The 26,567-nt window shown below is 43.1% G+C and overlaps 1 protein-coding gene across 5 annotated transcripts in view; it reads right to left on the reverse strand.

The window, feature by feature from the left end:
• The window catches only part of NCOA7 (nuclear receptor coactivator 7), a 152,086-nt gene that overhangs the window by 5,549 nt on the left and 119,970 nt on the right, over positions 1 to 26,567 (reverse strand). For 4 of the 5 annotated variants that reach the window (XM_082633321.1, XM_082633322.1, XM_082633323.1 and 1 more), the window contains 3 exons: positions 11,768 to 11,915; positions 3,731 to 3,856; positions 2,052 to 2,204 (listed from right to left, as the gene is read on the reverse strand). In XM_082633321.1, coding sequence (XP_082489447.1) covers positions 2,052 to 2,204; positions 3,731 to 3,856; positions 11,768 to 11,915 — 427 coding nt within the window. Of the gene's footprint in view, positions 1 to 2,051; positions 2,205 to 3,730; positions 3,857 to 5,123; positions 5,673 to 11,767; positions 11,916 to 26,567 lie in introns of those variants that run through there. The other variant, XM_082633324.1, reaches the window with a different exon arrangement.

Genomic DNA, 26,567 nt, shown 5'->3' on the forward strand with positions numbered 1-26,567 from the left:
GCCCCTGAAACAGAGATCTTGGGTAGGGGATAAGACATGCTGGGGACCTGCCCCTAGAGGAGGCATATCATAGTCTTTGCCTGGGAGCTGGCAGCCGAGGGATCCTCATCTTGTCCACACGTGCCCAGAAGGAAGCTTCTGTCTGAACAGGGGTTGGGGGAGGGAGCAGGCTGTGCCTTCAAATGCCACGGAATCTCACTATTATTACTGGGCTTCATTAGCTTTTCTTAAATAAATGGTTCTTCACTTGCTGTATGCCCTTAGGGCAATTTCCAGAGACTTTAAGTGATTATTGTTTTTATAATCCCCACCAGCAATGGTTGTTTCACTGGGTATTGATTCTGTAGAACTCCTCATGCCTGCCATTCTGCATGCGTAATGCTTTTATCTTAGAATTTTATATAATTCATTTCCAGATAAATTTACAGGTGGTGTTCTATCATGTTCCCAAACACAGCAAGCCGCATCCTTGCCTTGGGGGTAGATGGGGTGGGGAAAGCAGAGTTAGTGTCCAGGTGCCTTCAAATAACACAAATGCCTCCAGGGCACCAGATCCAGTAAGACTATACCTCTAGACAAACAGTGTAATCTTCAGGTATAGGCAGGCCTCCTTTACATATCTGCTGATAGGAAGCTGAGTAATACTGTGCATCATCAAAACCTGCTCTGTGAGGCCAACACATTCCCCAACAAGTTATCTTTTGGTAAATTAATAGAACTAATCTATACTTATGGTGTAGGTATGTGTGTGTGTGTGGGGGGGTCTAAAACCATCTAGCTCTATCTCATCTAAAAAGTAGCACCTAACTGCAAACATTTCACTAAATCCCTAAGTAATTCCATTTTAAACCTTTGTTATTATTTAAATTTTTAACTTGACTGTCCCTACTATTCAGCTTGGACTATGATTAAATAAAGTGTTCTCAATCAGTAAATTACAGTAGTAACAATGATAATAACTAAACTATTCCTCACAACTCTTAATCTACTTACAGGAAAGATCACAGTTGAGAAAGACAGTGCCTTTAGTACCCCCTTCTCTCTGCTAATTTTTCCCAAGACAAATTATGACAGCAAAAATCTATTTCCCCTAAAATGATCCCAATTATATGGCTTCTCAGTAAGGTCCCAAATGCCCCACATCTAACAGACAGTCATTATACATTTTCTGAATGGATGAATAAATAACTGGTTGTCAAGTAAACCCTGCTTCCAAATGCCAGGAAGAGAAAATAATGACACCTACAAAAAGTGTAAAGAAATTTCTTCTTGCTATAATACAGACCAAGTTGAAATGAATAAAGAGCAGACTTGAAAGATGCTTTCCTTTTGTGAAGCAGAAGTCTGCCTGGATGGTACATGAAAGAAACCTGGACAGATTCCACTCATACTCCAGGCTGACCGAGGGAAGAATTATTAGCTTAGGGGAGATGGGGGTAATATCTAGATTTCACCAGTGCCTCCTAGACCGACAGCAACGTGGGTGAAAGTGCACTAAGCAATGGTCCAGAGCATTTTCTCCTGTTTCATAACAACTGGGCCCTTCAGGTACAACATACCATGGCCTTAACTGGCTCTCCATCTCAGCAACTATGCAGGCAAGGTTGGTGGATACTACACTTCAGCTACCTGGAAGAAGTTCTGGTATGGCACTGGAACTTCTTTCTGCAACTCTCTCCAAATCTAGACTTGACTTTTCTTCCAGCTTCTCCAGTTTTAGGTTACAGGATATCATTATAGCTTCCTACTCCATGATGAGTACAGGAAAAAAATTCCTTAGAATGTGACTGTATTTGGAGATGCGCTCCATTTTCTTTTTTAGAGATGCATTCTGAAGTATGTAGAGGTGAAATGACATAATAATTGGGATTTACTTCAAAATACTTCAGGGAAGAAAAGCCAACAAAGGAAAGAATGAAGTGTATGTGGCAAAGTCCCGCTAACTGTAGAATCTGAGTGATGAGAGGTCATTGTATTAGTCTCTCTACTGTTGTGTAGGTTTGAAAAGCTTCATTAAAAAAATGTTCCTCTATAAGAGGAACAAGCCTCACCTGATTATCCATATCTTTAATGACCAATAGGACAGGACTGTCTAGTGATGCTGACTTCCGGTAGAGAGTTTTCAAGCTGGTCCCATGCTCTAATGTGCTGTATACGAGTCTCCATGGATACCCCTGTACCCTTGCTGGAAGGCGTCGGGCCAGCTGTGAATCCAAAGATGAAGATGTAAATACACAGTTTGCCTACAAATCGCTCATGAACTTGCAGCACAAAACAGATGCCTGTGGCTCAAACTCAATAATTACACTACTTGCATATTGCTCCCCTATACTCTAGCAAATATTTGCCGCTATGAACCAAGGAGGGAAGATCATCCCTTGGCAGAGATGCTCCCCAGAGCATGCATTCCCTCTCACGGATGACCCTGAAGGGTCACTATGCCACCATATAGATAGAGCACCTAGCTTGAGAAAGAGGTATGAAATAGACACACGCTCTCTTGTTTACACTTCATCCTGACTCTCACCAAGCAGTTCATGTTTCTCGAATTGTTCTTTCTAAACCTTCAAAGGCTCCGAGCTGCTACTGACAGCTGTAAATTCCCACCAAAGTGAGAACAAGAAGACACGGGTGTTTTATGCTAGTGATCAGATGTGGCCTGTCCTCATTACACTTGGTATCTTTCACTTACATTAATATTTAACTCAAACTTGGCTGCCGTAAATATCAATAATGCATATCTCTTCAAAAATACACACAAAGGAGGCTATATAAAATGTTGAAGTCCTCAAGAATGCTTGACATAGTTCTAGAATCAGCATGAACTCCGTCCCTGTAACTGCTTGGTCAAATCGCTTAGCTTTCCTGGGCCTTCACAGATGGCATTTGTAAATTGAGGGACTTGAACCTGATGATTCTTTAAGGTCTCTGAAATTCAGGTTTCTAAGCTGACTGATGAGGGAAGTACAAGAGGTCCCTTACTAAAGTTCAAATACAAGCACATAGTATTTCATAAAAACTCAAGTAAGAGATGTTCAGAAAAGAGAAAGTAAACAAAAAAAAAGTACAGAAAAAGGAAAATTACTCCTAGTGGTAGCTGGTTTTCATAAAGCAAGTAAAGTGTACTTGCTATATGACTTTTACTGAGCTCCATAAATTGAAACCATTGGAACTCTGCGATAATCATTAGGATAAATTTGGATCCTTTTAAAACACATTAGGACTATAGTAGGACACTTTAAAAATTGTTTTGAAGACAAGAAATGGCTTTTTGTTCAGGTCTGGGGAATGGATGTAGGTGTCTGGCCAAGTCCTCGCACTCCCGAGAAGGGGGCAGGGATGCTGCCTTTCAGAAGCAGAGAAGGGCCCTGGTTAGGCTGCTGGTGTTCTTCCTTTAAAACTCGGCTCACGGGGCTTCCCTGGTGGCGCAGTGGTTGAGAGTCCGCCTGCAGATGCAGGGGACACGGGTTCGTGCCCCGGTCCGGGAGGATCCCACATGCCGCGGAGCGGCTAGGCCCGTGAGCCATGGCCGCTGAGCCTGTGCGTCCGGAGCCTGCGCTCCGCAAGGGGAGAGGCCACAACAGTGAGAGGCCCGCGTAATGCAAAAAAAAAAAAAAAAAAAAAAACTCGGCTCACGCTTCACCCCAAGTGAGAAGAGCAAATGTCAGGGGTGGGAAATGTGTTCTAAGGTTTGGAAGACACCCATCCTAAGTCCCCAGGAAGAACCCACCTGCTCGATGTGCATGTTCTCCAGAAGCGCACTGCGGGGCTGCAGGATCGGCAGGGCTGCCTCATCCTCATCTTCATAGTAGCTACATGTGCTCTTCCTGCGTTTTGCCTCCTCAACGGTGATGATCTGAAATGGAGGAGACAAATAAACCAAGAAAAACGATATTTTTGCTTTTCCTTCACCTGCTATAAAGGACTTCAGGTACACAATTGCCTGTCACAGGTAGGGTTTTAGCAGCAGGAGGTAAGTTGAGCCAGCACTTTGGGGGAAATGGCTAATCACAATGTCAATTTCAGAGCAAATGGAGAATTTAACACAGTACAGCTATAGCACTTAATATGTATAAATTAAAGTCACAAGTTTTCCAGTTTTACTGTTGCTCAGTCATCAAGTAAGAATTATGTATAACTCCACAAGCGACTTATACCCTTGAAATGCCCTAAATTATTCTCCATTAGCCCGCATCTAAATTTGAATTGTTAAGGGACTAACAGATATCATATTATGAGCAAGTCTTCTATAAATAGGGAAATTGGGAAGATAAGGATAGTCCTTTAATCAAGAATCCTAATGTTTTCTCTGAAGGCTGTTCATAGCAACCAACCCTGACAGAAATAGCAAATGATAACATCTACGGAAAGCAACAATACAAAGAGACACGAAGCTTTAGTCTAAATTACAATTAGGTATGATTCTTTATGGAGAGTTGAGAAACCATCAAAATAATCTTTCCTTCAAAGCTGAGAACAGAAACATGATGTTGTACACACATTTATTATTTCATCATAAATACACTTATAAACTACCAGGTTAAAAATCTTTTTTTCTTTTGCCTCTCTGAAAGTCTGGATAAATCACTAAATTATTTTGAAATTGAAGGATATAGACAGAAGGTAACTGATTCACCAAAATTCCTGAGTACAAATATTAATGACTTTTGCATCATAGAGAAAAAACATTTGCATTACATTTAGTGAAGGTTGTCAGACAATGACTACTTAGTTTCCAAAATGCTGTCATCTGAGCCGGATTTACAGGGAAATTAGCCCTTAAATTTTACTGTCTTCTCAAGGGGCATTTACTTAAAGAAAACACTGTTGAAGAATCACAAATCCAGCATTTTAAATGTATTAAATAAAGCACATATTTGGGGGGAACTCTACATTTAACACAGGTACAAAGTGGGGCTGTGGAATGAAAAAATCAGTATGGAGTTTTGACTCCAAAGGGAAAGGGCAAACCACACCATCTCTCTCTCCAAAGTGAATAAAATACCTGCTCTGGCTGAAATATCAGCACGATCCTTTCTAATTAGAAAGCATTTCAAAGCATCTGAGCGGCAGAGCTTGGAGGATTCACGGGCACATGATTAGCCCTCAGGACTCTAACATACCTTCACAAAAGGCTCTTGGTCCGGTCTGGCACAATAGAAAATCTGAATGTCCAGGGGCAATCTTCTCATCGTGAAGTAGTGGGAACTGCCTGCTTGCTCTCTAAAGAGGTGCAGGTTTTTTCTCTTATCTGCCTCCACACCACTGTTACTTACAGCCACACTGAGCTACAACTGTTTATGCCGTATCTAGTTTCCTGCATGATTAAGTTTCTGTTTCCCTTAGGAGAGAGTTCAGTATTTCTACAGGAACACACCCAAATTAGGATTTAGAGCAAACACACACTTCCTGTTAGGCATAGCTGTGAGGCTGTAAAGAGACACTTTCACCTTTGAAACGGTGGTTTCCTAACAGCACAACAAAACCTCATTGTTTTTTTTTTTTCTTCTTCTCTTTTACTTTTCTTCCCAATTGTCCTCCAGCTGGCTGAGCTAGCTTTTCTAGCCCTGCCTTTTCAGAGTTTTTTTTCTGCATCCTAAAGCGAAACCTTCATTTTAAAAGTTTATGTGTGTTCCCTGACATCAGTTTGAATCTCAAAGGAAAGATGAAAAGGAGCCTTTACCAGAGGTAGGTTCATTACGCTTAGAACAATGGCGTTTCACTTCAATACCGTCATGTTTGTTAGGTATGAGAAACTTCAAAGAACTGAAAGAACATCCGGTTTATATGAGGCTGAGAAAAATGTTAGTTTAGATTCAGTTTTTCTAAAGAGCTGGCAAAGTAATATTTACCTTTTAACCTTTCAAAATATTAATCTTAATGACTAATGAGCATGATGAGTCCTCCTCTACTGCCCAGATCAGATATCAGCGGGGTTGGAAAGAAATGTAGATTACCATTGGATCAATTTTCAGGGATCTTTCTGTGAGTTTTACAGATCGAAAATGGCCTCTTGGGGGCTTCCCTGGTGGCGCAGTGGTTGAGAGTCTGCCTGCCGATTCAGGGGGCACGGGTTCGTGCCCTGGTCCGGGAAGATCCCACATGCCGCGGAGCGGCTGGGCCCGTGAGCCACGGCCGCTGAGCCTGAGCGTCCGGAGCCTGTGCTCCGCAACGAGAGAGGCCACAACAGTGAGAGGCCCTGGTACCGCAAAAAAAAAAAAAAAAAAAGAAAAAAAGAAAATGGCCTCTTGGTCTCTGGTACCCCTGGGAGATCGGGCGCCACTACATAGTTCATCCCGGGGGTCAGTTCTAATGAGGCTCTGGGAGATAATTGGTGACCAGTCTCAGGTCAGCCAGAACTTATTCTCAATGCAAGAGCCTGGACACAATCTAGGGCAGAATCACTTGGATTTTGTGCCAGTGAGACAGCATTCTTTTCAGTGCCTGACACTTCATGACAGCTAACATTTACTGAGTGCTTTCTATATGATGGCAAGTGCCAGGTGCTTTGCCAGGCATGTGGCACAAACAATTCCAATATATCATTTATCAGCTTTTCAAATTAGCAAAAGTTTTAAGGAAGGGATAATAGATGTAGTACTTTCTGTTGCCAGAAGCACAATGAGAAGAAGGGTATTCCTCACATTTCTGGAAAATTGTCATTATATAAAAGTAGGAGCCTTAAAAAAATCAATACCCTTATACTAAGTAATATCACTTTCAGGAAATTAGGGGAATAGAGTTACAGATCATCTCATCCTTGTGAAAAACTTGAACCAACACGATTCCTAAAAGTGGGGAATTGTTAAATTCTGATTAAGGTTTAAAATATTATGTAACCATTAAAATGAGGCTTCAAAATCTTTAATATGATACAGTTCTCACAAGATGTCAGGTGAGAAAAGCCAGATACCAAACTATACATTATCGCATTTTGCAAAAATACTCTCTCACCTTACTGCCTAGAAAACACCCTAAAATAGAAAAAAATGAGTCAAAGAAATGTACAAAAGTAATGTGTGGTTAGATATTATTTTCTAAGTGTTCCGCATTGTGCTTTTCTGTAGTTCCCAAATTTCCTATAATAAAAGCAGGTGTTACTTTTATAAAATTAGGAAGTAAAGCTTATTTAAAGAGCTTGGATATGGAGGATGGACTAGTGGCTGGGTTGACTGGAGGTGCCCTAGAGTTTAAGTGAAGGGTGCAGACAGCTGACTAGGGCAGTGGTCCCCACCCTACATAAGATCAGAATCAACAAATTCTAACTAGAGATGACTGCCTACATATGATGATGAAAGAGAAGAATCTGGGTTGATATCTAGACTTCTAGCTTGGGGCACCACTAATTAAGATGGGAATACATGAGAAGAAGCAAGTTTTGGGGACAGATGAGACGTTTTGGACATGCTGAGGATCAGACACCTGTCAGGGGAGTGAAGGTTCCTCTTCCCCACCCACGGAGGAGATGCAATGCCACCACGAAGCAATGCTATCACAGTGGCCTGGCCTTAAGGTAATGCTAGTAAGCAGAATTTGCTCCTGCATGGGAGGGGGCTTGGACAGCATTCTTCTCCTCATTGTACTTTTGGAATTTCTCTTCCATGTGGCAAGAAATAGGGATAGGGGCTTCCCTGGTGGCGCAGTGGTTGAGAATCTGCCTGCTAATGCAGGGGACACAGGTTCGAGCCCTGGTCTGGGAGGATCCCACATGCCGCGGAGCAACTAGGCCCGTGAGCCACGACTACTGAGCCTGCACGTCTGGAGCCTGTGCTCCGCAACAAGAGAGGCCGCGATAGAGGCCCGCGCACTGCGATGAAGAGTGGCCCCCGCTTGCCACAACTAGAGAAAGCCCTCGCACAGAAATGAAGACCCAACACAGCAAAAATAAATAAATTAATTAATAAACTCCTACCCCCAACATCATCTAAAAAGAAAAAGAAAAAAAAAGAGGGATAACAGTCCAGTCACCTCTCTCTCCAGTTATCTTTTCTTTCCATGTCCCAAGTGTTAACAAGTACACTAGGAGCTTGCAACAAGCCAACCCATTTCTTCCTCCTTCTCCATCCCTTCTTCTTTTCTTCCTCTTCCACTACAGGTCTAAAGACACCTTCTAAAGGGATTTGCCCTCTCATTCTCCTCAGTGGCTCAGTCTGAGTGGCTCACTCAAGCCCACTCTACTCTAGATCCAGAAGAAGACCTTTCTCTCTCTGCATGCCCCTTTAGCTCCTTTTCTTCTGGTGCTGGTAGGTGTGGCCTCTTCTCCCACAGGAGTTGTCAAGAGCTGAGATTCAAGGTTGGGATTAGTGGAAAGATGCAGAATAGGCCTAAAAGAGGGCTGCTTCAGTTCAAGATATTCAGGCCTAGTCGGGAAAGGATTAAATCCCCAGTGAAATTTAAACCTTCTCTCTGGCCCTCCATATTGGGCAAGAGACCATAGCCTCACTAAGAAAATACACATTTCCTAGCTATGCTTCCTCTGTGCGCATATCTCATGGGGGTGGGGGCCTCTTGGGCACAGATGGTTAGGTAAGGAGGACGGGAATTGATATTCTTTGACGCCTTGGCCAGAATGCCAGTGTCACACCATCTCTGCCTCGTGGAGACCCAGTCATGCCTGTGGGCATCTATGTGCTCTAGAACAGCAGCCTGGAAGAAAGGTGTGTGTAGGAGACAGAGGTGGGAGTCAGCAGCAGAAACCTCGAAAGCCGATGAGCTCGTCCAAGGAAGATGTAATAGACGAGAAGAAAAGAGAGCCAAGGATAAACTAGGGAACACCGTGAGAAAAGGGACAAGCAAAGTATACTCAGAAAGACTGGCCAGAGACAGAAAAAAACAGAGGTGATATGAAGAGCCAAGGGAGGGAGAGCCTAATAGGCTGAAATATTTTTAATCAATGGTTTCAAACAAGAAGCTCATGAGCTGTGGGAAGACAAACATGCAAACAAAGTGCTGAGTGATACACTACAGAGCTATGTGCATTGGGCTGTGGAAGGACAGGAGGAGTAACTGGCTGAAAGCATCACAGAAGTGACAAATGAGCTGGACCCTGAAGGATGACAGGAGTCTGACATGGAAAGCTGTGTGTGTCCGTGTACACATTCGGGCTGGGAGGGAGTGAATGAGAAAGGGGGGAGTGAGGGCAAACACACAGATGAAAGGATCTGGCATTCCAGAAGGAGTTAGACCCAAGGGGCAGGCCTCATCACCCTTAATCATCCCAGTCTGACAGAGTTCCAGCCTTGGAAGATCTGACTGCCCACTTGATGAATCTAAACCCAGACTGGGAGTATTGCTGGAGAAAACCTGCCCTCACTGCAGCCTGGTGCCAGACCCCACCGGGGCTTTCAATACCAGACAGCCATCCTACTGCAGTTCTTCAGTTGACATTTTTCCTAGTCTCTATAACTGCTACTTCAGACCTCTGTATTCCTCTAAGTCTTCCCTCCTTCACCTCTAGGAGGTGCTCCCTCCTTCTGCTGCAAAGAAATAAGCAAATGAGCAATGCCACAATTTACCCCCAGTGAGTCTACATTCTATATGCACACATCCTATTCTTTTCTGCTGCCCGACGACCTAAGACCGATTCTATCCCTACCCCCACATTCCCGGCCAAGTCTCGGGGATCCAGCCTCCCTCTTATTCCCTCTCCTATTCCCTTATCTTCTGTACCTTCTGTTCCACCGTTCCCGCTGACCTCATCCAAAACGTTACAGTCTCTCTCATGAGAGGGAAAACCTCCCCATCCTCACCTCTTCTTCCAGCCTTCCATCTCATTTTTATTCTCCAAAACCAAATTCGAGTTGTTTGCCCACCTTTACTAGCTCCATTTACTCACCCCCAATTCATTCATTGAACACTGGTAGCTACATTTTGAAGCTACCACTTTAATGAAACTGCTTTTTGTCAAAGTCACCCACTATTACCTCCTTGGTTTTAAATCCAAACGATATAGCTTAGTTCTTACTTTTTGACTCCTCCACAGCATTAGGCATTTTTGACGACTACTCCCCTCTTGAAACATTCTCTTCCCTTGGCTTCTAAGACATGACTTTTCTTGTTTTCCATGCCCTCCCCTGGCTGTACCTTCTCAGTCACCTTTGTGGGCTCCACTATCTTTGGCCCCTTAGTGCTGTCATCCTGAAGGGTTCTGTTCTGAGCCCTGCTCCCTTGCCAATGGACACACTCTCCTAGGCTGACCTCACCTACACTCACAACTTCAGCTTTGCTAATCACTTCCGAAAGTATATCTTCAGATCTTTTTCCTAAGTTTTATTCTCAGTTGTCTCTTGGACATTCCACAGACACCTCAAATTTAGATGAAAAGCAGAACACAGAGCATTTTCTGCTAAATCTAATCCTCTTGCTATGCTCCTTATCGCAGTAAAGGGCAGGTACCTCCATCCCTCCAGTTCCCATTCTAAAAACCAAGAGATCAACCTTGACATCTTCCTTACTTTCCACATGGAATTAATTACTCACAAAACCCTGTTTTCCTCCTTCTAACCATCTTTCAAAAGCACTCAATTTCCTCTATCTGCACTGCCACTCTTTCAGCAACTGTTCTCTCTCAAAATTGATTACTGCAAGAGACTCCTAATGGGTCTTCAAGCCTCAAGGGTTGTCCGACTCCATGAACATCTGCCAGCAAGAGCAAGCTCTCCAAAATGCATATCTGGGGGTTTCCCTCGTGGCGCAGTGGTTGAGAGTCCGCCTGCCGGTACAGGGGACACGGGTTCGTGCCCGGGTCCGGGAAGATCCCACATGCCGCGGAGCGGCTGGGCCCGTGAGCCATGGCCGCTGAGCCTGCGCGTCCGGAGCCTGTGCTCCGTGGTGGGAGGGGCCACAGCAGTGAGAGGCCCACGTACCGCAAAAAAAAAAAAAAAATGTGTATCTGTATTTATTTCTCCAGGCTCCAAACAGCTCCTACTGGTTGAAGCTGTTTGAACACAGCTCAAACTGCTGCCTTCTTACTGCCCTTAGGAAAACACCCAAACCAAACCTATGACAAACAGTTCATAGGTCCTTCGTGATCTGCCATTTCATTATCTCCAGCTTCGTTTCTTGCCACTCCCTCAGCTTTGCACTCTTATGATCTAGCTACACTGAACTCTTATTAGTTCATCAAATGCCCCACACTCTCTGTTTCTCCCCTGGGTCATTCCTCTACACAGACTTTTCTCTCTGGCCAGAACATGTTCCGTGTTCTATGTCCCACTTTCACCCCAACTGCCTGTCCTCCCACTTCTGATCTCAGCTCAGATTACTCCTTCTGGGTCGCTTTCGCTGATTCCCTAGCTCCATTCAGGTGCCTGGGTACATGTTCCCATAGCACGTGGCACTTCACCTACAATGGTAATTATCTCACTATATTGTAATGATTTATCTATACTCCTTGATGCTAAATTCTACTTATCTCATCCACCGTGCCCCTAACATGAGAAGGGTGTGGTAAGTGCTCAAAAAAATTATGAACAGTTTTTTAGGCCAAATTAAGAAGCTTGACTTTCATCCTGTACGTAATGGGGACCCTGCAGCAATTTCAAAAAAGAGAAGTGAAATTACTGGGTTGTAGGGGTGGAGATGAGGTCTTTCTGACTCACATAACTAGCTTCAAACAGAGGAATAAGGTTTTTTCCCCATGTGATTTCAAAAAGGCACAGGAAATCTGACTTCTTGCCAGCCAAGAAGTTATTGGAATTTGGACACAAGAACATTTTGTTTGTGGACTGGACTTTAAGGGACAGTCTAGCCCTCTCTTGAGTCTCACCTCCCAGCTCTTGGTGGTCGGCTCACTGAAGAAGTTGTCAATCATATTCAGTTCTTCTTTTTCCACCACCACAAAGCCTTGCTCTTTGGCATCTTTCCCATAGACATCAGGAGACCACTGAACAAAGAACGTGTACAAGTGATCCACCCTGAAAAACATGTTCATCACAGGGGTTAACAACAAATCTACTTTCCTGGCAGGCACCAGTAGCAACTTGGGCATGTACAGCTATCTTTTTCCTGCTTGGCAAATCCATTTTGCTAATTGGGAAATCTCCCATGTTGAAGATAATCTCTGCTAATGCATTCCGAACTTTGAAAATAAGTCAACAAATGGAAGCTAAGTCCACAGACACTGAAAAAATGTCTTTCAATCTGAGGGAAAGATCAAGAAATGGGACATAAACGTAAAAAACACAATGAAATATTTACACCAAATGTTTTTTCCTCATTGGGTCTTCATTTATTGGACATCTGTATTCATAGGGAAAAAATTAATCTGAAGCTTTAGATGGAAACAAAGATAAGCAATATTCCAATGGGTCTTATGTAGATTGAAGCATTACTGTATCATAATTTTAATAAAATATCTTTAATAACTAGAAAATATCAGGGATAGTATTAGCTGTTATTTTAACATTAGAAACAGACAATTTTATTGATATCGGAATGCAGTTTGCTTCCACTATCTCTGTTCTCTTATACATGTTTAACATCTGAAGCATCTCTCCAGACTTAATCAATAGAGAGGTGGCTAGTTCCTGAGCAGAGGGTGGGGCTTTTGGTCCCAGCACCTACAATATCCCCCCACCCCCCGCCCATGTAGAACAGTCAAAAGCACTCTGACCTTAGATTCTACACCTGCAACCATCACAGTGGGGGAGTGGAAGATAGATAGGATCAAATGATTCTTAAAGTCTTTTCTAATTACAAACTGGTAATTTCAATTTGAGGCTACTGTTTGGGACAATGCTAACATATTGCTAAGTTTTTAAAAGTTATAATTGTAAAAATATTATAACACAATTGCTATAGATTGAATGTTTGTGTGCCCCTAAAATTTGCATGTTGAAATCTAATCCCCAGTGTGATGGTATTTGGATGTAGGACCTTTCAGAGGTGCTTAGGTTATGAGGCATGACTGGGATTAAAAGAGACCCCACAGAGCTGGCTAGCCCCCTGTGCCATGTGAGAACACAGTGAAAAGACAGCCGTCTATGAACCAGAGTCAGCCCTCACAAGACACCGAATCTGCCAGCACCTTGATCTTGGACTTCCCAACCTCTAGAACTGTCAAAAATAAACCTCTTCTTTATAAGCCACCCAGTCTATGGTATTCTGTTATAGCAAACTGAACAAACTAAGACAAATATTAATTAAAACAAAAAAGAAATGTCACTATAATTCTAATATTCCCATCGGTCAAACTGTCTTTAGGTTTCTATAGTCCTATCTGTTCTTGAGCACATGTACACAGTTTTCTTTCCATTGTTATCAGGGCTAAGACATAATTGTTATATGTAACATAAAATAATGCATATTTGCCATGTTGCTAGTCCTTGTACTGACTTTTAAAAACATTTATTTATTTATTTATTTATTTATGGCTGAGTTGGGTCTTTGTTGCTGCGCGCAGGCTTTCTCTAGTTGCGGCAAGCATGGGCTACTCTTCATTGCGGTGCGTGGGCATCTTACTGCAGTGGCTTTTGTTGCGGAGCATGGGCTCCAGGAGTACGGGCTTCAGTAGTTGTGGCACGCAGGCTCAGTAGTTGTGGCTCGCGGGCTCTAGAGTGCAGGCTCAGTAGTTGTGGCGCACAAGCTTAGTTGCTCCACGGCATGTGGGATCTTCCCAGACCAGGGCTCAAACCCGTGTCCCCTGCATTGGCAGGCAGATTCTTAACCACTGCACCACCAGAGAAGCCCCTTGTACTGACTTTTAATGCCTACATTTCATGAAAGTAATAAACCACAATTACCCAAATTCCTATGCCTTTTGGATATTTAGGTTTTTTCCATTTCTTTGATTATACAAACAACATTATGATGAACATCCTCATGATCTATGCCTTTTGCCACCTTTTGAATTATTTCCTCAAGATTAGTTCCCAGAAAAGGGATTTTTAAGCCAAAGGGCATGATTTTATAGCTTGTGATTCATCCTGCCAAACTGCTCTTGAAAGGTTGACTAGTTTACTGACACGAGCATTGCAGTTTGCATCTAAGTCTCATAACAATCCTGCTTATCCTTCTTTTTCTAAATGAATTTAATATATATTTTAAGTTTTAACCGACTCACTTTGCATTTCTTTGAGTGGTAGTGGGTTAAGCATTTTTTTTTTTTCTTTTTGCGGTACGCGGGCCTCTCACTGCTGTGGCCTCTCCCGTTGCGGAGCACAGGCTCTGGATGAGCAGGCCCAGCGGCCATGGTTCACGGGCCCAGCCGCTCCGCGGCATGCGGGATCCTCCCGGACCGGGGCACAAACCCACGTCCCCTGCATTGGCAGGCGGACTCTCAACTACTGCGCCACCAGGGAAGCCCGGGTTGAACACTTCTTAAATGTTTTCTCCCTGGCTGCTTTCATGAATTGGCTGCTTGTGATTGTGGAGTCAATGTTTTTCTTTTCAATATGTGAGAGCCTTTATATAATGTAACATTAACCACTATCAAATGTATTTCTAAGCTGTTTTTTCCTTTTTATATTAATTATGCCTTTTCTTCCATAATATAGAATTACCAGTTTTCATATATTTTATACACACACACATATCCTCTCGGTTCCATTTCTCTTGAGATCCTTGACTAATACAATGGACTACTCTGAAAAGCTATATAAGAAACTGATCAAAATGGTTATCTCTGTGGAATGGAATGAGGTCGAAGAAAGATATATTGCATTATATATATATATATATATATCTTTCCATAAATTATTTAAATTTTTGGACTAGGTAGTACATTTTATAATTTGAGAATTAAAATTATATTTCAAAAGGCAAATAACGAGAAGTTTCCATCTCACTCATATCCCTGTCCATCACATTCTGGGTCCACCTTTTTCCCCTATAGTTGACCACTTTATTATTCCTTGTGTGTTCTTGTAGTGTTATTTTTGTAGATAGAAATAAATATGAATATAGATTCTCTTTGTCTTTCATTTCTACAAAAGATGGTACTATCCTCTATCTAGCTTTTTTCACTAAACAATATAGCCTGAATATCCTTCCACAACAGTATAGAGATGGCTTCCTCATTCTTTCTTTCATAGCTACACAGTACTTTACTGTGTGGATTTATCATAGTTTATGTAACCATCCTCTCCAGCTGGACACTTGAGTTTTTTCCAAGACTGTGGTTTTATAACAAATGCTGTGATGAGTAACTTGGTACGTCATTTTTGCACGTTTACAGGTAGAGCTGTAGGACATATTCCCAGAAGTGGGACTGTGTTATCAAAGGAGCAATTCACTTATGCTTTTTATATATAATATCATGTTGCCCTTTTTAGGGACGGAATCATTTTTTGCCCTCCTACCAGCAATATGTATACTCTTTCGAATCTCCGAACTATTATTAACATGTAGTATGACATTTCCTATTAAAAGTTAACTTAGGAAAAATCATGACTCCAGAAAGGTTTGATAAATATATAATTCTAGTGCTTCCCTGGTGGCGCAGTGGTTATGAATCCGCCTGCCAATGCAGAGGACACAGGTTCGAGCCCTGGTCCGGGAAGATCCCACGTGCTGCAGAGCAACTAAGCCCACGCACCCCAACTACTGAAGCCTGCGCGTCTAGAGCCCACGCTCTGCAACGAGAAGCCACTGCAATGAGAAGCACACACACCGCAATGAAGAGTAGCCCCCGCTCGCCGCAACTAGAGAAAACCCACCACGTGCAGCAACAAAGACCCAACACAGCCAAAAATAAATAAATAAATACATTAAAATATATATATATATATATATATATATATATATATATAATTCTAACTCTTTTAGTCTTCTAACACCTAAAAGTTAGTCCATCTTAACTGTATTTTAGAAAAAAGTTGAGAACCAAATATGCTTCACTCTATAACTTTTGGAAAAGGACACATTTATTACATGCTTATCCACATCAAATAAAATCACTTCCAAATATTTGTTGGCTAGCTTATTTGTGAGAAAGAGGAAAGCAGTCCCTGATACGTGGGAGCTAGCCTGCTGCTACCGGCCAGGGCCCAGTGTTGGGAGAAACTGGCCTGGCCCTCACAGCTAGGCCCTGGTATTCTCCCGCTGAACATTAACAACTTCACAAAGCATCAACATCCGGCAAAGCCACTCTACCACCATGATGAATCATGACAGAAACGAGACCACTGAGGTCTGATATTTAACACAAACACTGTCCAACCACAAAAATGACCAAACATCTCTCTAATCTGGCTAATATAAATGACTGTGCTTCTTTACCGATTATGGCACTAGCCTCTCTGGTTTTTCCTCCTTCTACATACGATTTATAATATGCTCAATCACAGAATGACCTTTGCTTCCTGACAGCTTCCAATCTAGAGCAAAGTCCCACTTCTTTAAGTTATCCCTCGAATCACCTAACATAAACCTACATCCTATGACCCCTTTCAAGCACCCTTTTACTGAGATGGCCCTTGGTCCCATGCAGTGCATTCTCCCTCATTGCAACAAGTCAACCCAACACATTCAATTTCAGGTGTGTTCCTGGTTGTCCCTGGCTGCAGCACATCGCTTCCTTCAATAATACTTCCTGTGTACCCACTATGTGCCAGTGACCCTGACCTTGAGGAACTACCTTCTGGAATATTAGGGTTGGTGGAGATATAGGATATCATTTAATCCAACTAACTCTCCTTAGATGTTAAGAGAATGGGGGCTCCGAAGTCTACTATCAGCATCACAGCCAGGACTAGATCTCCTGAGGGGGCAATCAGCGTTCTTTGAACCACACTACAAAGTCCTCCCCTTATCCCACATCGATTTCTGAATTGTTTCCCACTTAACTTCCTGGTTATGGCACAAGACACATTTTTATCACTTTTGAACCTACTTTCCATGAAGCACTGCTCGTTTATCGTCTAACATTTTACTCTCAAAGGAGAAGTCACTGTACAAGCATAAACACTGAAAAAGCATCCCAAGAAATGCTGAAAGCTCATGCTGACATATACCCCTGTGTAAGACTGCAAGGGAATGAGGGATGAGGCACAGATTTGAAGTTAAGATTTCATTTCTTCTTAGATATTATAAGAAAATATAAATTGTGAAAACTGCAGGTCAGTAAAGATTTTAAGGTGAGATCCAATCTTAGCAATTGCCAGTCACTTCCCTTTTTGGTGACAAAGACATTAAGTTGCTTGGGGAAACCATTTGAGCGATCTTTGTTATTATGTAGATGCAAGGTGAGTAGGACTTATTATTCTGGAGGAAGTTATAATTGAACATTCCCTGCTTGAGGAAGACAACTTTTTCCTCCAGCCCACTGGGCGGGTGGATGGGATGGAAGGTGGGTGAGAGGGAAGATCTGTATAAGAAGGAGGAATTGTGGGCCTAATACCTCTTTTTCAAAGTTCAAGATTATCAGAGCATCTCTGATGAATTAAGGTGGTCCTAATAGAGGTAAGACCTTAGGAAAGTATAATACCCCTTCTTCCACCCCATCCTTCTTGACGAGAAACTATTCAAGGGGGTGGGGGGAATGGCCAGGTCTAGACTCATGACCTGGGATCCACATGAATGCCATGGTTATCTTAGGAGCGGGTAAATGCGGGCATGGTGTGCTGCTGGGAAAACAGTGGGCATACTATGGAAGGAGATGGCTACATATGTCATACACATATGTGTGAGTTCCCAGGAGCTGTAACAAGTGAGGGGCTGGGGGGGAGGTGAGTTTTGGCACAAAGTATTCTTGCCTGCCCTGTGCCTTTCTCTCTAGAAGAAATATGTCAACCCGGGGCAAGAATCTGGGATGACCAAGTAAGAGAGGTTTATTCCAAATCTCTTCTCTTGGGACTGCTGGATTTCCAGTGAGTGGTGAATCAAGCCTCTGGGATCGTCTGTTGCCAGAGTGAGTGGCCTATTTTGCAGCAAGGTCAAGAGCAGCCAGGGCCAGCACTGGGCTTGTTGAACTTACCACAAAAGGAAATATCTACAAAGCAGGGAAGAGGCATTCTCAAAACACCACAGAAAAGAGGGTCAAAGTCATAACAATTTTAATGTTAAACAGAGAAGCAACCTTCTGTTTTAAGCAATGCTGATGAAATATGTCAGCTACCTGAAAAGAAAAGATGTGATTCCCTGCCTTGAGGACCTCATACTGCCCAGCAGCTCTAAGAGGCAAGTGTTACTATGCCCAGTTTAAAGATAAGGAAACTGAGGCTCAGAAGATTAATGTGCCCAAACACCCCATCTCTGGAAATGTTCCAGCCAGTCTAAGCTGACTGCCTCTTCTTTTGTGAATGCTGAACCCTAAGGGGGATGGTACATTTTTGTACCTGTCCACAGACAGAGGTCTCATACTATAGGTCAACTACTTCCTTGGCTTTGGGTTTTATTAGCGAAGCTTAAGTAAGCATGAGATGCCCTGAGTGGCCCTTAGGTCACATGCGGCCCACTCCCCATTCCCGCTCCCCCACCTTGCACGCACAGGTGCACATCGCTGCCAGCACTGTGCTCCATGCTCGGGGAACAGCGCGGGGCGGCCGCCTCACCTCAGCCACGCTCCTGGGAATGGTTCTCCACTGGCTGCGACAGGCAGGGCAGGAGCCCTGGACGACCTCCCACCTCTCTCAGGTGGTGGGCTTTATCTCTGCAGCCAGCGAAGTCGCCCCAGCCTCGAGAAGTCCCAAGAGAAGAGATTTGGAATAAACCTCTCTCTCAGGTGAGATGGCAAACCTCCGAAGTATGTTCTGCTATGGGGCAACCTGATGGGAAGTGCTCGTGTCTCTTCTCTCAGACATCCAGGGCACTGGCACACCCCAGTTTCCCTCAACTACAGCCTCCTGCAGAAAATCGCCTCATTCTCTCATGTAGAGAGGGCCCTCACGCGATGCCTCTGAGGGAAAAGCAGGCGTGAACAATTAAAATGGCCTGTTCCACAAGAGAAAATTAAAGTTCACTTGGAGCCAATCTTATTGCTTAATTCTCAGGCCCCTGGAGACCAAAGAGAAGAGGATGTGACTTCATCTTTTCTCCTGCTAGATTAGAGTGGCACTAAGTTTATTGAAGTTTATCTAACCTAATTCTTGGAATGGCTCTTTTTGGCTAACTTAACTGGATTTTCCTGGTGGTTAGTTCCCAGAACTGAACCCTGCCCTCTGGAAACAGGCCTAAAGTTCTGAAAATTCCCCTCCTAGCGCCTCTGGGTTCACCTCACCCACTCCTTCCTCCTGACTATACCGGTTCCACTTTCACCTTGACCCTCAGCCCTCCTCTTTCCCCAGCATGAGCCCCTCCTGGATTCACACGCCCCCAGGCCAGTGTTTCCACCTCACCTGCACCGCCGCCCCCTGGAGGCACACAGCTTTTCTGATCCTTCTACTGCACTTGCCCTTCCAAATGCCTGGCCACAGAAACAAACAGCATCTTTCTAACTGCTCCCTTGGGATGATGCATGTCGCTGAGTTTGCTTATGGGCGCTTAATGGATCCACTACAAGTCAAGGGCACCTCACACTGGCCAGGAGAAACCCTCCCTCCTGGGATTCTCTACTCCCCTCTAGCTCTCTTCCTTCACTGCTTCGCACAGCAGCTATTCCAGACCTCTACTTTCCCAAGCTCTCACCCCTGCTCTCCTACCCACCCACCCTGCCTGAACAGAGGACTCTCCGTTGTACCGTTCTAGTAATGCACTCCCCTCTGCGCCCCTCTTAATGGCCTTTCTCTTCAGAAGAAGGAACTACCCCCTCCTTAGTGGATTCCCTCCACTATTCCCACCCCACTCCTTCATCCCTTTATCTCCTTCATCTTAATCCACAAACTTACTTGCACTTCCTTAAACAATAAGCCTCAAGATTTTGTTTCTCCCTAAAACCTCCTTCCTATACCTCATCTTCCCTTCAGATTGTACTGTTAACATCTGGGTTATGCATTTTTTTTTCCAACTCCTTTTCATTCCTGATTTTATTAACCTTTTAGTATATGCCCTTTCTTAAACCTGCCTCAGATACCGTCTGGAAGGAGGCGGGGTTTTTAAATCTTCTTCCCTCCTTCGCTACTTCAGTGAAGCGGATTCCCTCAAACTCTATTGTGAGTTCTCAACAGTATCTGTTATCATTTCTCTTGACCTCTGAAAACCTGTTGATGGCTTCTTTAAAACTCAGTGACTCACCCTGTGGTCTCCATGAGTCACTGAGCTTCTGGCCTCAGTTACCTCAGGACACTATCTATGGCCTCTGGCCAAGCCAACATGATTACCAGTAATACCACCATGCTAGCTACTACGTGCTCATGAAGCAGTAACTGCAGTAACATGTGTGAGCACGGACCTCACAGGTCAGGTACTGGGTCCTGGAAAAAGCTAGGACTTAAGGAAGAAGCAGTAGAAGTGGTCCTGGAAGGAAGCCAAGAGGAAGTGGCAGGGAAGTAGAAGTGAGCTGATAGAATGCAAATCTGATCACTTTACCCAGCTGTGTAAAATCCTTCCAACATCTCCCTGTAGGTTTTAGGATAATTTCAAACTCCTTAGGCCAATCTCCCAAATGTGCTCTTTGCTCCAGCCATATGCTCTTGTATCTCTGCTCCAACATCCATTCTAATTATTATTATTATTATATACATAATATAATAATAATAATATTATATATAATAATTTTTATTATTATTATTATTTTAAGAAGAGCGATGACAAAGGTAAGCCCAGTGGAGAATCATTCCACACTGGGGTCAGGGACAGCTTCCCAGGGGCCAAGCGCAAGCTGAATTTTGTTTTTTGTTTCTTTTGGGGCTGCGTTGGGTCTTTGCTGCTGTGCAGCGGCTTTCTCTAGTTGCGCTGAGCAGGGGCTACTCTTTGTTGCGGTGTTGCGGTGTGCAGGCTCTAGGCACGTTGGCTTCAGTAGTTGTGGCATGCGGGCTCAGTAGTTGTGGCTCTTGGGCTCTAGAGCACAGGCTCAGTAGTTGTGGTGCATGGGGTTAGTTGCTCCGCGGCATGTGGGATCTTCCTGGCCCAAGGATCGAACCCGTGTCCCCTGCATTGGCAGGCGGATTCTTAACCACTGCACCACCAGGGAAGCCCCAAAGCTGAGTTTTGAAGGAGGAGAAAGAGCCAGTTACAGGAGGAAGAGAAGCTGCATTCTACTGGAGGGGACATGTGTAAAAAGACCTTGCATCTTAAGGGAAGGGTGATGCCGGAAGGAGGTCGAACTGGACATGGCAGAGGGAAAGAGGGGCAATGCAGTCATGTCACTGGTGGCTTCTGACAGAGGATTCTGTGACAGGGAAAAGCTGCTGAGATGCAGTGCCTGCCCAGAGTGATCCAGGCCCTGCCCTAGAGCGAGCAGGTTGAGAGAAATAAAAATTCCTAACACAGTTCCAACAACACAGCCAGTGGGCATCTGAGCGGGGATGAGCATGTTGAATAGAAACTCATCAGGCAGGGGAAGAATTCCTGACAGGTAGAATGAAAGAGCAAGTTTTACTCTTTGCTAATGGAATGGCAGGAAAGGAAAAAAAAAAAAAAAAGCCAGAAGGGCCGGGTCACTGGGTCACAGAAAGTCCTGGGCATGAGATAAAATGCTTTGACCTTATCCTGAGGCCACTGTTTACCAAAGTGTAGCAGGGGCAGCTCCAGTGACTTCAGAGGATACACAGAGGAAACCATTTTCATAGTTACGTATTTATTTAAAGAGTATTAGGAGGAAATGCAACTGGCATATTATATACTTCAGATTTCACAGATATTACTGCTCAGGAAAAGCCTAAGTAAAAAAAAAAAATTTGATCTAAATCCTTTGAAGACAACTATTAAGTAAACAGTATACTGTACAGATGGTTTGCAGATATGGGGATATTGGAAAGGAAGTGAATGACCAAAGCTCGAGAAGCACCACTAGACAACACCCAGGGCTCCAGCAGGGAAGAAGCCTGGCCAGATCTTCAGTTTAGAAAGACTGCTGTGGAGCCAAGTAGGGAAGGTCAGGAAGAGATAGAACCGACTAGAAACAAAGGCTCTGTGGAGAAGGCGACAATGGTGATCCAGCCATGAGATGATCAAGGCCAGAGCCCAGGCGAGGCAGTGGAGATGGGGAGAAGGTTGCCATCCACACTCCTCCAGGCACAAAAATAATCCCCACCCATCCAGCAACTGGTAATACCAAAACCCAGCACTCAAGCTTTGTTCAGGTTTTCTGTCTAACTACAAATTTAGGCTTAATCAGATTTCTTCATAAGCCTCAAGGCTCCTTTAGAGATTCACCCCAAAGGAGACACCATATTCAAGCTACAAATCCCCATTTAGCAGATAAAGTTGTCATCTCCGAAGAAGAAATTCTTTGAAGGTAAGTGATAAAGGTCCTCAGAAGGCAGCAGGCTTACCTTAGAGGCAAGAAAGCACTGCCAATTATAGGAAAGGAAGCAACAGCAGCAGTAACAAGTAACTTTCATTTAGTGCATGGACAAGCTCATTTCTCACTATAACCTCAGGAGGTAGCCACTGTAATTATCGGTCCTATTTAAAGGTGGAAGAAACAGATGCTTACACAGATTAACTAACCTGCCCAAGGCCACACAGTATGTTAGGGGCGGACCTGGTATTAACCTCAGGTCAGTTCTTGGTCCAGACCAAATATGCTTCACCATTTCCTTTATGGTCAGTCCCTCTGTCCTGGTTTTACTATTTCATAAAAGCCCATCACTGACAAAGCTGTAGGGTTGAGGGATATAAAAACTGATGACAAATCCGAGTTGATGCTTGGAACAAAACATTATTCTAACTATTCATAGATTAGGTGTATGGATTTTAGGTATGATTATAATCTATGCTATCAGACAAGACTACTAGTTACGGTGGGATTTTATTTACTGTTGCTTTTTTCCCTTTTTTTTTTTAAACATAATTGTGAGGTAAAGTACAAAAAGCACACATATCTTTTTTTTTTTTTTTGCGGTACGCGGGCCTCTCACTGTTGTGGCCTCTCCCGTTGTGGAGCACAGGCTCCAGACGCGCCGGCTCAGTGGCCATGGCTCACGGGCCCAGCCGCTCTGTGGCATGTGGGATCTTCCCGGACCGGGGCACGAACCCGCATCCCCTGCATCGGCAGGCAGACTCTCAACCACTGTGCCACCAGGGAAGCCCAAAGCACACATTTCTAAGTTAAAGACCTGACCTCCCAAGTTGGTGCCACTTGTTATCAGCTGGAAGCTTAGAGAAAGGTCCTTCATCTCCCTGAGCTTCTAAAATGAAAATAAGAAAACCTAGCTCCTCATATAGGTATCTGGAGCATTAAGTGTATAAGTTCATTCTACTTTCGAACAGATCTTTCAGAAAGTCCCTTCCGTGTGATTCTCTAAAATCCTGCTACCACATAAACCAACAAACTTGACCAAAATGACCCAGAAGCAGTTAGGCACTCTTGTCTTATCAAAGGTCACCTGACCGGTAAGAAAAGAAACTGGGGCAATACACAGCAAGATATAAGCCCTAAATCACCCACTTGATTTCAAACTATAAGCAGGAACCACTAAATAACTTAATAACTATTTCATTAAAAATATATTTCAGAGTACATTATGGCACAGAGAATAGGAAATAAGATAAGGAAAGGGAAGAAGAGAGAAAGAATGTGACCTAGAGAGTAATTAACTATATACGTATGCAGTCCCACTGTTCACTTGTATTGATTGTAAATTAAAGATATTTCAATGCACTTTGGCCTAAAACCTTCCCAGACTCCTCCATTCTGAATAGAGCCACAGAAACCCAGTAATGCAAAGCACTCTTGACCACAGAGGTTGTTACTAGAAAACTAACATCTTTTAAAACCCACCCTCAATGGCCTGACCCAAGGTCCTTATATGAAAGGGGTCATTTTAGGGACTTCCCTGTCAGTCCAGTGGTTAAGACTCTGTGCTTCCACTGCAGCGGGCGCATTTTCGATCCCTGGTTGGGGAACTAAGATCCCGCATGCCATGTGGCATGGCCAAAAAAAAAAAAAAAAAGAAAGGGGTTATTTTACTTGCTTGTAAGGCCCCTTCTGGAGCCAATATTCTACAACTCCAGATGAAATCAACGGTTAGTAATGCCCTGATGTAATGCCCATTCTTAAAGGTTCTTTGTGTGTCTATGAAAAGAAAACATTATTTAAAAAGCACCAACTAAATAAGCTTCTTTGTTCTAGTTCACCAAAAATAATAGGAATCTTTTGAGAATCACTATCAAAACAAAAGTTACAGTTACAAAAAGGATCACTCAAAAGTAAGTAAAAACTGGGACTTCCCTGGTGGCCCAGTTGTTAAGACTCTGCACTCTCAATGCAGAGGGCCTGGGTTCGATCCCTGGTCAGGGAGCTAGATCCCGCATGCCTCAACTAAAGATCCTGCATGCAGCAACAAAGATCCCGCGTGCTGCAACTAAGACCTGGTGCAGCCAAATAAATAAATATTTTAAAAAGATAAGTAAAACCCAAAAGTTTATGTTAATATCAATGCTGGAGGCCTTCAGTTGGCAGCCTGTGGCTTGGATTCAGCAGCAGATGGGTGCTTTTTAGACTGCTCACCATATTTTTTTCTTAAATTAAACAGTGGCTAACACCGTAATATCAGGGAGATTTGACACACATAATCCACAATTCTATTTCTTTTGAAAAAGATGGGAAGATGTAGCAACACCAGGCTCACGTTCCCACATAACAGCATTAGGTTGGAGGTCGCGAGTTACTGAGCAGCTGATTCCCAGAGCAGGTAGTTAACAGTGGCCCCTGAGCTTCCCTCCCTCCATCCTTCCATCTGGCCCCTGCAAATATTTAGGTTGCAATAATCACTGTTTCTGCATACTTACTCCCAAACGCTATGTGCAGCACCCATTGGCAGGAACTAATTATCTTGCAGTGGAAACAGGCGACAAGCGACTCTCCAGAGCGCTGGCGCTCACTCCTCCACCAGGAAGCACAGCCACGACAGGAGAGCACTCACTTAAAAAGGGGTTATTTCTTCACGTGCTCAGGTCTGGCCACAGAGTCACTGATTAACGCAAGGCATCTGCCAAAGCTGGTTAGTGAAGTTACTGATGGGTGGCTGCCTAACAAGGTGCTTCTGGAAAATGATGATGAATTGCTAGAACTTTAAGTCAGTGAAACAAAGGTAAAATGACCAGGAAAAGAATGAGAGGAAGCAAGATCACTTCAAACCATTTTAAAGTATTAAAAAAAAAAAGAAGTGAGAATATTTATATAAGTAACTAATAATCCTATCACTTATATTTGTTCAGTAGTTTCCTCAAACTTTGCACTTGTGTTAAACACAAAGAGAGAAAGATAATTCCTTTAAGGAATTATTTTGGTCACCTTTTTGAATTTTGTCTTTATTAGTGACATTCTCACCTTAAAACATCATTATAAGACTACAGTATGACATAAAAATCACCAGGTTTGTATTCTGAAACATACCTGGTTTGGCTAAGTATGGCCTAAGTTGTTCTAGAAAGTATAGTACTTTAAAGATTATTCAGCACTATGGTCTTCTTGTCACTGACAGTTATTAAAGATTTCAATTTAGCTCTGACCCCATTAAAAGATAACTTTTGATCAGAAAATCTAGCATTAACTATGGTTAAAGATTTCATGGCAGAAAACTGGGTCAGTCTGTGATTCCTTAATTCACGCTTTTTTCTCTAAGGAAAATGTTAAGAGCATTTTGTTTAGTCTTCATGAGGGTCCTTAGGACTTGGTTATCTTCCCATTGTAAAGTGAGTTTAGTAGGAGAATCAATTTTTTTAATGATTTTACTTCTCGTTAACAAAAGTAATGCATGCTCACTAAATGCATGCAGATAGAATATTTAATGGCAGAGAAGGATACTCTTAAGTAAAAGCAGTTTACAAAAAAGTGTGTGTATATCTATACATACACAATTGTATATATATACACTATCATTACATTAATCCATGCATAGAAAAAGGCTGAAAGGCTAAAAAAGTAAAGATAAATTGTAGTTATCTTTGTGTAACAAAATTATAAACTTTTGTTTTCTTTTTGCTTTTTTATATTCTTCTAAATACTATATAAAGTCTATGCATTATTTTAATTATAAGTGATAAGTTATTTAAGCATTTTTGTCTACTAGACTATAGGCTAATTTATTCATGCACCCATCCAACTAACATTTAGGAATATATTATATTCTAGACCGTATGCTGTTTCTAGGACACAGTGTCATAAGACTTGGTCCCTGCCCTCAGAAGGTCAAAGTCCAGGAGGAAAAAGCCACAAGTAGTCCACATTTTTAGAAGAATGTAGTAAGTGTTATGATAGAGGTGAAAGTATAGGGGAGCGGCATCTAAACCAGACAGGGGAAGTTCTCAGAGATGATATTTGAACTAATTTGTGCACTTAGGTGGGGTGGGTAGCGGGGTGGGCACCCAAGCAAGCAGCTAATAAGTCTGATTCATGTTTCTTAACACTGAAACACAGAAGGGTCATAATGGGAGCAAGAGATCCTAGAGATGTTAAATGGATAGAATAAGCTGGATGTGGTGACTGAACAATGTGGGGAGATGACTGAGAAGCAAGATTATGCCCATATTCTGGCTTTGGGGACTGAAAGGCTTGTGGTAGCAGTTACTGTGATGGAGAAAAC

Source organism: Mesoplodon mirus (assembly GCF_964341445.2).
Source record: "Mesoplodon mirus genome assembly, chromosome: 10".
NCBI lineage: Eukaryota > Metazoa > Chordata > Mammalia > Artiodactyla > Ziphiidae > Mesoplodon > Mesoplodon mirus.